General features: G+C 43.8%; 1 protein-coding gene across 1 annotated transcript in view; it reads left to right on the top strand.

The window, feature by feature from the left end:
• Positions 1–14,076, top strand: part of PYGB (glycogen phosphorylase B) — a 152,311-nt gene that overhangs the window by 91,352 nt on the left and 46,883 nt on the right. The window contains exons 10-11 of the mRNA XM_033938126.1: positions 8,179–8,325; positions 13,162–13,325. Coding sequence (XP_033794017.1) covers positions 8,179–8,325; positions 13,162–13,325 — 311 coding nt within the window. The remainder of the gene's footprint in view (positions 1–8,178; positions 8,326–13,161; positions 13,326–14,076) is intronic.

Here is a 14,076-nt window from a genome sequence, read left to right as displayed (position 1 = left end):
AGAAGCATTTCTTCACCAGGGATTGGAGATGTTCGTTGAAGGATAGAGAAGAGTCTAAGGTGACACCCAGAACTTTGCTTGAGAACTCGAGCTGTAATGGGGGGCCGGAGGACAATGGGATGGAGGAAGGTAGATGGTCTAATTTTGGGCCGAGCCAAAGGAGTTTTGTTTTGGACTCGTTTAGTTTCATATGCATTGTGAATGCCCAGGATTGGAGGTTCTTTATGCATGAGGATATGTTCGTGGAGAGGTTAGTGAGGTTCGAGTCGGTCTCAAGGAGGACGAGGATGTCATCAGCGTAAGTGTAAAGAGTTTCAAGGGGGGATAGTTGGAGTAGTTTCAGGGAGGACATGTAAATGTTAAAGAGGATTGGGGAGAGGGGTGAGCCTTGTGGGACACCACAAGTCGGGGTCCAGGGGGAGGATGAGGTGCCGCTCATGTTAACCATGTAAGAACGGGAGCGCAAGAATTTGGAGAACCAATCAAGAACTATGGATCTAATGCCTATCTCGGAGAGTTGGAAAATTAGAATGTCGTGGTGGACAACGTCAAAAGCTGCGGAGAGGTTGAATTGTAGAAGGACAGCAAACTTGTTATGAGAATGCAGTTGCTGAACCTAAGAGATTAGAGAGGCCAAAAGGGATTCAGTGCAGAAGTTGGGTCTGAAGCCATATTGGTAAGATAAGAGGATGGAGAATCTTTCTAAGTAGGAAGAGAGCTGGGTAGATATGATAGACTCGAGCAGTTTGGTGAGGAGAGGGATATTTGCTATTGGACGGTAGTTGGATGGTATGGAGGGGTCTAGGTCAGCTTTTTTCAGTAAAGGGGTCAATGCGATGTGTCCCATTTCAGTGGAGAATAGGCCTGATAATAGGGCAGAATTTATGAGTTTGGTAAGAGATGTGATGGCCTGTGCAGGGATTTTCTCAAATAGGTAGGAGGGAAATGGGTCCAGGATGCAGTTGCATGATTTTAACTTGAGGCAGAGTTTAAGGGTCTGAGAATCAGATATGAGCTCGAAGACAGTCCAGGATCTGTCGGCAGGGATGGGGTTGAGAACAGCTAGGGTGGGGTTGGGTTCGGGGGGCACCAGAGAATTGTAGGAGATTGCGGGCGGGAAGGAGCGCCTTAAGGTAGAGATCTTATCATTGAAGAATTTTGCTAGGACCTCGGCTGAAGGAGATGAGGGAAGAAGGGTGGAGTCATTTTTAGTGGTTAGGGAGCGCTAAATGTTGAACAATGTGCCATTCTGGTTTTTGGATTTGGAGATCTTGTCTCCATAGAAGTTCTTCCTTGCTTTTTTTAATATTGAGTTGTAGAGTTTGATATTGACTCTCCAGGCTGTCAGATGAGGATTTGGATTTTTTCCATTTTCGCTCTAAGGCTCGACATTTTTGTTTCAGGTCTCTATGGAGTGGAAGGTACCAAGGGGCTTTATGGGGATAGGTGATGGATTTAGTGGTTTGGGGGGCGAGGGAGTGGTAGGTGGACTTGGAAAGGGTGATCCAGTTGTGCCAATTGTTTTCAGAGTCTGCAAGCTTGGGAATGGAGGGGAGGAGGTTGAGGAATTTGGTCCAGAACAGATCACTCGAAATTTTTTTCCGGAAGGTAATAGAATTGGGGGATCGGGGTGGGGATCCGAGATGAGACATGAAGATGGGGAGGCAGAAGGCCCCTAGGAGATGGTCTGACCATGGGATGTGTTCCCAACGGGTGTCTTCGGCAGACGTTTTATAAGCGGTGAGGTCGAGGAACTGGATGAGGTCTAGGGTGTGCCCTTTTTCATGGGTAGGAGCGGATGTGGGGGGGGAGAAACCTAGGGAGATGAGGAAGTCATTGAATTCTATTGTGTCCTTGCTGGTGGAGTCGTCAAGATGGAGATTAATGTCTCCGATGATTAGTAATCTTTGGAATTTGAGAAAGGCATTAGTTATGGTCTCGAAGACAAGGTTAGAGGAATTGGACCAAGGGATAGGTGGACGGTATAGTAACAGGATGCCCAGTGGGTGAGGACGGAGCTCATCATTGATTGAGGCTAGCATACATTCTAATGAAGCGTGGGTGCCTCTCTCGAGGAGCTGGACATCAAAGAAGGATTTGTAGAGGAGTGCCAGGCCACCTCCTTTGCGGTTGATTCTGGGTGAAAAGAGGCCTTGGTAGCCATGGGTGCAGAGTTCGTTTTGTGTGAAGAGGTCGTCTTTTGAGATCCATGATTCTGTGATACACAGGAATCCAGGATCAAGGTCCTCAAGGAGGTCCTTCAGAATTTGAATTTTATTGCATGCGGATCTGGCGTTGCAGTAAAGGGTCGGGACAGGGGTGAGAGAGTTAGAGACATGGCAGGGGAGGTTAGCATGGGGGACAGGCTTTAGAGAGGTGGGATTGACTTTGCGGGGGGGTTTTCTGGTGGGGTGATTCCTGGGGCGCGTCAGGGTGGGGATTCTGGTGCCAGGGCCAGAATTGTGACTATTTGAGGAGTCGAGCAGGTTGGGAGAGGGAGGGTTCAGGCAGAGGGAGGTGTTGAGAGATGAGCAGAGAAGGAGTATAAGGACCCAAAGGGGTGGCTTCATGGTGGTTTTTTTTTTTTTTTGGTCAGAAAAGGGCCTTAGCAATGGGCAGAGACTAGTAACTGGACAAATTCCAGCGGAGGGGCTTAGCGATGGCTAATTGGATAAGAGCCTTTATAATGCAATCAAGTAAACTGTACAGATCACGATGGAATTTGAACATGGGAGACTTAAGCCAGGCAGGCAGAATGGAGGCAGCGGACTGTTCAGCAGGGGCTGTAGGGGGCTGAGTTGGTCTCCTACGTCGGCCAATTCTTTCCCTTGCGGTGGCTGGAGCCGAAGAAGGGTTGAGCAGGAAAGATAGCAGTTTTACAGGTTTGAAGAACGGCTCAGCAAGGGCTGTTGGGGGCGGAGTTGGTCTCCCACGATGGCCAACTCTTTCCCTTGTGGTGGCTGGAGCCGAAGAAGGGCTGAGCAGGAAAGATGGTAGTTTTTCAGATTTGAAGAATGGCTCAGCAAGGGCTGTTGGGGGCGGAGTTGGTCTCCTACGTCGGCCAATTCTTTCCCTTGCGGTGGCTGGAGCCGAAGAAGGGCTGAGCAGGAAAGATGGTAGTTTTTCAGATTTGAAGAAACGGCTCAGCAAGGGTTGTTGGGGGCGGAGTTGGTCTCCCATGCCGGCCAACTCCTTCCCTTGCGGTGGCTGGAGCCGAAGAATGGCTGAGCAGGAAAGATGGCAGTTTTTCAGATTTGAAGAACGGCTCAGCAAGGGCTGTTGGGGGCGGAGTTGGTCTCCTACGACGGCCAACTCCTTCCCTTGCGGTGGCTGGAGTCGAAGAAGGGCTGAGCAGGAAAGATGGCAGTTTTTCAGATTTGAAGAAAGGCTCAGCAAGGGCTGTTGGGGGCGGATTTGGTCTCCCACGCCGGCCAACTCCTTCCCTTGCGGTGGCTGGAGCCGAAGAAGGGCTGAGCAGGAAAGATGGCAGTTTTTCAGATTTGAAGAACGGCTCAGCAAGGGCTGTTGGGGGCGGAGTTGGTCTCCCACGACGGCCAACTCCTTCTCTTGCCTTCCATGCGGAAGCTCAGAATTTGCAGAGAAACCGTTATCCCCTGCTGGATTGGGGGAGGGGCAGAGCTGTGCTCTCAAGTATTCTGCCACTGCTTCTGCTGTCTGCCGCTGGTTTCGGTGCGGTCCCGGCGTCTCCTTGTGCTCACCGCTATCCCCTGCTGGATCGGGGGAGGGGCAGAGCAGTGCTTCTAAGTCCCAGCCGCTGATTCTGCTGCCTGCCTTTGGTTTTGGTGCGGCTCCGGTGTCTATCTAGTTCAGGCTTCAGCTTCACTATTCTGCTCGTCAGTATCTGTGCTGATTTTCAACTAGCAGTCAGATAAAGTTTTTAGAGTGGGAGAGAACTGTACCAGGCTGGAAAAAAACAAACATCAATCGATACTGCTTCAATCCTCTGCTGGTTAGTATTTGTGTTGATTTTCAATTAACAGTCAGATAAAGTTTACAGAGTGCAAGAAAACTGTATTAGGCAGGCAAAAACAAACATCAGCTGACAGCCAGTTCACCAGCAACTGTCAGCGAATCAAAATACAACTGCCAATTAGTATTTGTGTTGATTTACAATTAGCAGTCAGATCAAGTTTTCAAAGTACAAGAGAACTGTATCAGGCAGGCAAAAATAAACATCAGCCGAAAGCCAGTTCACCAGCCACTGTCAGCGATTCAAAACTCAACTGCCAATAACTTGCAATATATCCCCTCTACTATCAAGAAAACTGAACAAGCCAAATTATTACAGAATGCTACACAGAAATATCATGCTAACAGAATACTGCAGTCACACATGACAGGAACAGTGTTAGGGGAGTGCAATTAGGGCAACTGCCCCCTGGTCAAAGAGCGCCCTAAGCCAGCTGGAAGCTAAAGAAGCACTGCTGGGCTTTGCAGTCCCCAGTTATGTCTAACACTAGCTCTAGCAGGATATATATTTCAAATCTGATATATTCTAATCACAAAATAGAAATAAAATTATTTTTCAACCTTTTATCGTCTCTGGTTTCTGCTTTCATCTTCTTTTCACTCTCTTCCTTCCAGCATCTTCCCTCTCTGTCTCTTCAATCCAGCATCTGCCCCTTCCATCCACTGTCTGCCCTCTCCCCCTTCCATATGGTATCTGTTTTCTTTCTTTGCTCCTCTCCCCTTTCCATCCAGCCTGTGCCCCCTCTCTCTTTTTTACATGATTCATTCCAGCTTCACTGCTCTCTTTATTTTTATCTCTCCTACACCAGATCTAGTATCGTTGTCCCTCTCTGCTTATTTCTCTGCCAACCCCTTCCCATCATCTCTCTCTCTACTTTCCCATGCCTGTCTCTCCCCTTCCCCTCCTCTAATCTCCCTGCCAGCTGTTTCCTTCCTTTTTTCCTTCTTCCTTCTCTCCTCCTCCTGTCCAGCAGTAACTCTCTTCCCTTCCTCCCCTCCCAGCAGCATCTCTCCTTCTCCTTCCATCCAGGTCCAGTAACAGCTGTCCCTTTTTTTCCCTTGTCCAGAAGCTTCCCAGACTCCTTTCCCTCCTCCCCTCCCAGAAGCATCTCTCCTTCTCCCTCTCCAGGTCCAGTAGCAGCTGTCCCTTTTTTTCCCTTGCCCAGCAGCTCCCCAGCCTCCAACAGTGGCTTTTTCCCCTCCCAGTAGCTGTCCTTACTTGCCAGCGCAGCGATTCAGGAAGGCAGCCTGAGATCCTTTGTTGGGTCGCACCGCCTCTGAGGAAAGAGGAAGTTGCATCATCAGAGACGACCACAACACAGAAAAAGCCCCAAGGCTGCCTTCGTGAATCGCTGCGCTGGTAAGTAAGGAGAGCTGCAGAGAGGGGAGAAAGCCATTGTCGGAGGCTCCCCATGATCTCTCTGGCCCAGCGCGGACCAGCTGGAAATATCTCGTTGATATCACCAGCCCTGCGCGGACCGGCAGGAAATTGAAGTTAATCAATCTCGCCGGCCCTGCGCGGACCAGCAGAAATTTCCTGCAGACCGGCACCGGTCCACAGACCAGTGGTTGAAGAACAGTGCTATAGACAATTTTAGCGACAGGTTACAGATCACAAACAGCAAGTCAGCAATTTCATGTATGAGTTCTTTAAGTACCCTGGGATATATACCATCCGATCCAGGTGATTTATCACGTTGTAACTTTTTGATTTGGTTTAGTACATCTTTCAGATTCACTAAGATTTCTTTCAGTTCCTCCACACCATTTCCACTTCAGGTAGATCTCTTGCATCTTCTTCTGTAAAGACCAAAGCAAAGAATTAATTCAGTCTCTAAGCTATGGCCTTATCCTCCCTGAGTGCCCCTTTTGCTCCATGATCATCCAATTGTCCCATGGATTCTCTCACAGTTTTTCTGCTTCTGAGGTTCCTAAAAAATTGTTATGAGTTTTTGCCTCTTTTGCAAGTTTTTCTTAATATTCTTTCTTAGCTTGAATTATCAATGCTTTGCATCTAATTTGCCAGTGCTTTGTCTCTTCTTATTTTCTTCATTCAGATCCTTTTTCCATTCATTAAAGGTTGTTTTTTTTGGCTCTAATAACCTCTTTCACTTCACCCTTTAACTATGCTTGCTCTCATTTCCTCTTCTTTCCGCCTTTGTTGATATGTGGAATACATCTGGTCTGGGCTTCCACGATGGTATTTTTAAATAACATCCATGCCTGGTTTACAGTCCTAACTTTTGCAACTGATCCTTTTAGCTTCTTTTTAACCATTTTCCTCACTTTATCAGTCACCCTTTATTTTATCATAGTCGCCCTTTCAAAAATTAAATGCTTCTACAGGAAGGTACTCGCGTGTGTGTGGTGCAGGCAGTCTCAAAGCTTTCCAAAGGTTAAAGTGACAGTGTATTTTTCACTGTCCGTACCAAGCTCCGTGGATGACGTCACCCACATGTGAGAATATCTGCCTGCTGTCCCAGGATAACACCTGTTACGGTAGAACACCCAGAGGTAGGAGTGAACCAAGAACTTTCCTGCACATGAGTATAGAATATACAGTACAGTAAAGTGCTCTTTTAGTCAGATAGGACCCAACACGAGGACGTGTTTTGGCAGATACCCACCTGCTTCAGGGGTCACCAGTACTCTGTCTGATGTATTATTGTGTCAAAAGGTGACAAAGAGCAGAGTCTGCATCTGATAGTACCCACAGTGGGCTAAAGAAAAAGAGAATAAAATTGGTCTTATTATCAGTGCTGCAAAAGCACAGGTCTCTTTATCTGGTGGTCCTTTGCTAATAAAGGAGTGCTTTATAGTCTACACATATGTGCAGGAAAGTTCTTGGTCCACCCCTACTTTTGTGTGTTCTTTGGTTTTGTTACGTAGGGTTTTTCCTTCCTTTTTTTATGCATCTAAATAAATAAATGTGACAGAAGTTTATAACTTTGCCATGGAACAAGTTGATAGGGAGCACTTATTTATTCCTTATAGGACTAAAACCAATGAAGACTCTATGAAACTAACAGATAACAACTGTTAAAACATATTGTAAAGTGTTGTACTGAAAGTATAATGATTGTATTTCTGTACACTTATTGTCTGTTTGAAAATGATTCATGAATTTTAATTTCAGTAGGGTGGGGGGTGGGGATATATTATTTTGTTCTTGATGATATGATTAAGATTTTCAAGTGTTACATTGAAATCTAATGGATATATTATTGCACACTTGTTTATGATTTAAAATGAATAAAGAATTTATAAACCCTAAAAAAACATATTGTAGAAATTACTTTTTCATGCTTTAAACAAGCAAAGGACCTAGTCAAGACTGTAACATAGCTGGGCTTTAAGGACCTCTATACATGTTCCTAGAAGAAAAGTCATAAAAATGATTAGTTAGGTAGATTTGGAAAAGCTTTCACTTATCTGTGTGAGGGAGCTGCAAGGAATAGGGATCTACTCCTTGGGATCTGTTCGGTACTTCTTAGGGGCCCAGATTAGGTACTCTCAGAAACTGGATGCTGGGGCTTGATGGGTGTGATGCATCCTATGAAAACAAGATAAAGAGTGACCAAGATGATAAAGGGGTTGGAATTCCTGTCATATGAGGAAAAACTAAAAAGGTTAGGGCTCTTCAGCTTGGAAAAGAGACGGCTGAGGGGAGATATGATTGAAATCTTCAAAATCCTGAGTGGTGTAGAATGGGTACAAGTGGATTGATTTTTTTTTTTTTACTCCGTCAAAAAATTGCAAAGACTGGGGGACACTCGATAACGTTACAGGGAAATACTTTTAGTACCAATAACAGGAAATATTTTTTTCACTCAGAGAATATTAAGCTCTGGAACACGTTGCCAGAGGTTGTGTTAAGAGCAGGTAGCATAGCTAGTTTTAAGAAAGGTTTGGACAATTTCCTGGAGGAAAAGTCCATCTCTGTTATTGAGACAGACATGTAGGAAACCACTTCTTGCCCTGGATGGATAGCATGGAATGTTGCTACTCTTTGGGTTTTTGCCAGATACTAGTGACATGAATGGGCTACTGGGCAAGATGGACCATTGGTTTAATCCAGTAAAGCTAGTATTATGTTCTTATGCTAAGAAAATGCTGTTCCAATCAGAGCATCATAATCTGTTGAGAGAATTGTTACTCGTACTAAACTTATGTTTTGCTTGTACGTAGGCTTGGGAGGTAACAACGCGTACATGCGCTTATACCAACCACACTGTGCTTCCTGAAGCCCTGGAGCGCTGGCCAGTCCATATGTTTGAGAAGCTGCTGCCACGTCACTTGGAAATCATCTACGCAATCAACCAAAAGCATTTGGATGTAAGGAACTAAATGTGGCAGATTGGTTGGAGCTAAAATGCACTGGCTCACATTTTCAGTGTAGATCTTTGTGGAGAGAAGCTGATGTTAATATATTTATTTATATTCTACCTATAGCTATACAGATTACAACTGAACATACATAATTGACATTAAATAACATAAAATAATATCCACATTGTTAGTTTCAAATAACATAAGATAAAACACACAATGAGATAAACCTACTGTCTCAGCAACAAGTATGTTCTCTAAAAAAAAATCCTGTTAAAGCTATTATGTCCATTCACAGTAGGCTGGACATAATAAACTTCTATTTTATACAATTCCCTTTGGCTCCTTTTCATTGAGGAAAGTCCATCCCACTCTTTGCTTGTTTGTCTTGCTGAATTTGTGAGTTTGTCCTCTGCTTGGACTCTTTTTGGATTTGTTCCCTACTTTACGCTAATGTTACTGTTAACGCACAGCCATTTTTTAAAATTATTGCGTGAGCAATTACTGCCACCCATTTTGTAGGTGATAAGAGCTCAAACGGAATTCCTGCATAACCACTTAGAATGCAGGAATGTAGCTATGATAACTGGTTAGTGCAGGAATGCCTACTCTCCACCCCCTCCCCAAGTCATGCCCCTTCCAAATATATAGTTTTAGCACGCACTGATTTGGCAATTACTGCAAGATGCCTAAGTTCATCTTGCAGTATGCCATTTTAAGCTGGTTAGGGCTTAATGCAACTTAGAAAAAGGGCCCCTTAGCTAGTAAGGGGGAATCTAAGCCATTGCTTAAAAACATTATATGTAGTGGCCAGATTCAAGGTCCATATTTACAGACAGCACATAGAGTTGGATATCAATCAAAGAAACTGCAGTGTGGTAATGATCTCTTTAAATGAGTGGAGTGTATTCGCGGGATGTGAAAGGAGAAAGCAGTTTGTATGTTGAAATATATTTATTAAATCTCAAAGTGCACACATACAAAGGTGACAGAATAAAACAATTTTCTTGTGAATCCGCATATTATAATCCCCACCAACGCCCCCCCTCCTCCCATCCCACCATACAATCCCAATTCGTGAGCAATGAAAACAGTAATAACTCCAAGTCAAACATTCAAAAGTCTACTCCAGGCGTGAGGAGTAAGATTCATCCAAAAGTGTTCCCAAATTGTCTGACAGCGACGGCTCGGACCCCCATCAAGAGCTGCAAAGTGTCTACATTCCAAAGAGGCTTGAATGATCATCAGTGATCTCCAATGAGTATATGTCGGTGGGTCAGGAGACAGCCAATTAGTCAAAATGGCTAGCTACAAAACCCAACAATCCTTTGGGTTTAGGAGACATTATCTGGTAAAATCCAAAAATTGCTCTGGGTGTAGGCAACCATCGTCTGCCCCATAATGAGGTTGTGTATTGTCCCAAAAAAGCCCAAAATTGCATAATACGCGGGCAAGTCCAAAACATGGCCCAGTGTGGCCTGTGCCCCCGCACATTTGGGGCAGTTATGCACTGGAGTAATTCCCATCCGGTATGCTCTCATAGGTGGAATATACAGCAGGAGAAGGAACTTAAACTGAAGTTTCCAATGGAGTATATTAGAAGACAACTTCCGCAAATTCTTCAAGACCTGTTGCACCTATAATGCCGTAAGCGCACACTGCAAGTCTTCTGACCAGGTGGCTGCTAATATCTCCAAATTAATGCCCGGTTGCATGTCACGGAGTCCCACATGGTGAAATCGTAAGGGAATCAGTTGCTGAGCAGAAAAACTGAACTTCTCAGATAGTACTTCCCGGCACTCCTCTGTTAAGTGGCATGCCAGCAATGATTGTACATAATGGCGGATTTGCCAATAAGCAAACATGTCCCCCTCTGGAAGTCCAAAGGTGTGTTGGAAGGAGCGAAAGGAGGCGAGAGTCCCCTCTTCCATATACAATTGGAAAAGATATTGTAATCCTTGGGATGAGGAGAAAGCAATTTGTATAATTATTCCATGATTTCTCCAGCACTGTCTCAAGGCAGCTTATCTTTCAAGCCAGTACTGGAGAGAGTGCGACATGACTACACAAGTTGTCTTTGAAGGGATAATACATATTCCATAACTGAATGCGAGAAGTGCATTACTTCTCTTTTTTTCTCTGGCCTTTGGATATTAACGTGGCTGCCTCCTGCTCCTTTTATATCAAGTGAAAATTTTAATTCAAATAAAGAGATTGTTACCATACTACTGTATATGGAGTCTGGTAAATTTGTTTATTGAGAAATTGTCTAGAATACTAGGTATTATTTTGGATTTGAGGTTATGTTTTCAACCACAGATTAGTAATCTGAGCAGGAAAAGTTTTTGTAGTTTACGTTGACTAAAATCTGTCCGTCCATTGTTCGCTCGAAGTCATTTTGCTACTCTTGTTCACTCAATTATGCGTGCTCAATTAGATTATTGCAATTCAGTCTATCACACTGTTAGTAAAGCAAATTTAAAATGATTATAGTTGTTACAAAATACTGCTATTAGACTGATATTTAATAAAAATAGATTTGAGCATGTTAACTCCACTGATAAAAACTTTGCAATGGCTACCAATAGAATCTAGAGTGAAGTTTAAATGTGCATTCTTAGTTTATAAAATAATGTACAGTCAGATTAGTAATCAAATTGCTCCTCTGACATTTTATGCATCAAGACAAAGAAGCCAGATCTGTTTCTTTATATTCATTAGTCTTCCCATCGGTTAAAGGTATTCATCAAATGGGGTTTTTCTCGCTCTATTCCATTTCTTTTTTCTGCTCTATGGAATGGCTTACTGTTATTCTTAAGAAATTGTAATTCTTATTTAATGTTTTAAAAGCAGTTAAAGACCTTTCTGTTTGATGTATAATCAGATTAGTTCTAAATAGCTGATCTAAACCTTATTGTAAACCATGTCGAGCTCCATGGTTAATGGAGATGATGCAGTATATAAGAAGAAAGATTAGATTAGATATCCAACTCTACATTGTGTCTATGGTTTGTGTGTTGGATATTTCTCTACCTTTGATTGTCAGGGTCTAAATTATCCATGGCCTTAAGGGAACCACAGGTTGTAGACCCTGACCAAAGACTGTTGCTTCAGTGACTGGGTTAAGATGGGAGGGGGGATATAAAATGAGGGCAAATAAATCCAGAAAGTTGTGAATTCAGGTTGTACCTGGCTGAGCTGAAGCTCCAAGGAGAAAGAGGAAACTTGTGGGATGTATTTTTTTTTGGGGGGGAGCATTATTATTAGACAGGCCACACAGTCATCACATCAGTGGGGCACCTGGAGAGCAATGCAGTGGACTTCACAGAAAAGGACTCATTGTTACCGCCATACATTGTATGGGAAGCCCTCCCAAACCCACCAAAAACCTACTGAACCCACCTGTACACCATAACAATAGGTGCAGAAGTCACCTATATGTAGGCTCACTCTTTCTACCACATGTGTGATGTGAGCCTGGGTCCCCTTCTCTGCAGTCCACTGCACTGACCACTAGGCTACTCCAGAGACCTACATGCTGCTCTAATAGGACTGGCCATAACATCTGCAGCTGTCATAAAGGATAGCATGTACTGTTTTTTTCACATCTTTGGTGTATAGGGCGGTCATGCCTTAATCTCTCTGGTGGTCATCTGGTCAGTCTACTGGTGTATAGCTTGACATAAACAACTTACATTGTAATAAGAACATAACTGTGTAAAATGACCAAATGTCAGCATAATACACAATTAGTACAGTGAGGTGAACTTAGAAATTAAATTAAATTAAATTAAATTATAGAAATAGCAATACTATGATGTACATAGAGTCAATCGCATATATATTAAAACAATGCAGTAGAACACAGAAATACAGAAATATCTTACAATGTCAGCACAATACAATGAAACATCTAAATAGTTGCTGCTGGAACATGTGCAGTTGGGAAATATAGACAGAGAAGATGTGTAAAACAAGAACATTGAGGTAAATAAAAGTGGGTGACTAGATTGAGGATAAATGATATATACAGTTGAATAAGATATACACAACTTGTCTCAGCAAACCAGTCCAAATGGGGTATGAATGACTAGCTGGTCAGTTGCTACAGGCATTGAAGGATTGGGAGAAGAGCCAGGATATCACCTGCTTCTTGAAGTAGAAGTAGTCTTGAGTTAGGTGTAGTCCCTTTGCAGGTGAACTCCAAGGAGCTGCTCCTAAACTGACTCACTAGCAGATGTCACCTTGTGTTAGTGCTAAGCCTAGGAGATGTTCTATAAAACTACCAGGTAAAAGACTGAAAACAAATCTCAGTTGATGGAGATGCCCCCTGTCAGGATCACCTGAACTGGCAAGGAGATCCCTCTCTCCCAGGCACTGATCCCCTCCAGTACACCTCCAAACTAACCAAATAAAAAAAAGAGCCGCCAAGCCCTATACCCCTCTCCCCAACATCTCCCTGACATCCCACAACATCCCTGGACACCCCCCCTCCAACATCCCCAGACCCCCTGAAATCTTCCCCACATCCCCCAGTATTCCTGGAACCCCCCTCCCCTTTACATCACCGGACCTTCCCCAAACATTCCCCCCATATCCTCCAGCATTCCTGGACATCCCCCCCCCCCCCCCGAAACCCCTGTACCTTCAGATGACAAATCGGCAGGAGGGGAAACCCTCCTGCCTATAGGGCTGTGTGCTCAGAATGATGGGCCTTCCCCCTCCCAGTGCATCTTGGGATGCAGTGGGAGGAGCCTAAAGCCCTCATGAATACTGTCTGTTCTGTAGCAAGTAGCTGTGCCTGAATTGTTCCTACAATAATAATTTTTTCTTCCATTCTAGAAAGTAGCTGCCCTGTACCCAGGAGATTTTGACCGTTTAAGAAGAATGTCCGTGATTGAAGAAGGAGATTGTAAGAGGATAAACATGGCCCACCTCTGCGTTATTGGAACTCATGCTGTCAATGGAGTAGCCAGGATCCATTCTGAAATAGTCAAGCATGACGTGTGAGTAATGTACAAGTTTAACATACCAAAGTCAGTTTCTTTCTCTCTTATCTTCACTTTTACCACCTCTTTTTTATTTGAACCTTTTTTTCTTTCTTTCATTTATAAATCTAGACCTCGTATAGCACTAAGCGGCTTATAATAAAAATATACATTAAAACATAACTAACATAAAACAGTCACATCACATCCAACAACTAACCAAAAAAAAAAATCTGTAACTGAAAACTACCATTTACAACAGGGGATTCAGTAAATGAGCCAAACAACAAGAATGTCTTGGCAGCCCCTACACAGTACTTCCCATCCTCATAAAAAAAAAACAAGAACAGGGGCTCAGCAGCCCTTACGTAGTACTTCTTACCACCTACTTCCAGTTTGACTTGGTGGCTCCAACATAACAGTTCCCGCTTCCAGCGGAGATATTGCGACTCAGTGACCCCAACAAAACACCACCTGAATCACTTCCCAAGTCTCTTTTCTGATGTAAATTCGTCCTCTCCATCTCTTTTTATCCCTTGCACTTCCCCTCACTCTTGTTTCCCATCCCTTCACCCATACTCCCCTGTCCCTTATCCTGCTGTTTATCTCTTCCCACACCCTCTCATTCCCTCTACCATCTCTTCCCCTCCTGTTGCCATATCGTCCTCTTCCTATCCTGTTGTTTGTCACTATTTCATTATGTATGTTTTTATGTAACCTGCTCAGAACTGTGGATGTAGCAGGATATACATTTTTTAAAATAAATACA

Source organism: Geotrypetes seraphini, chromosome 3 (assembly GCF_902459505.1).
Source record: "Geotrypetes seraphini chromosome 3, aGeoSer1.1, whole genome shotgun sequence".
In the NCBI taxonomy this organism is placed as follows: domain Eukaryota; kingdom Metazoa; phylum Chordata; class Amphibia; order Gymnophiona; family Dermophiidae; genus Geotrypetes; species Geotrypetes seraphini.
The sequence above is the reverse complement of the archived record's forward strand: the minus strand, read 5'-3'. Positions and strand labels throughout refer to the sequence as shown.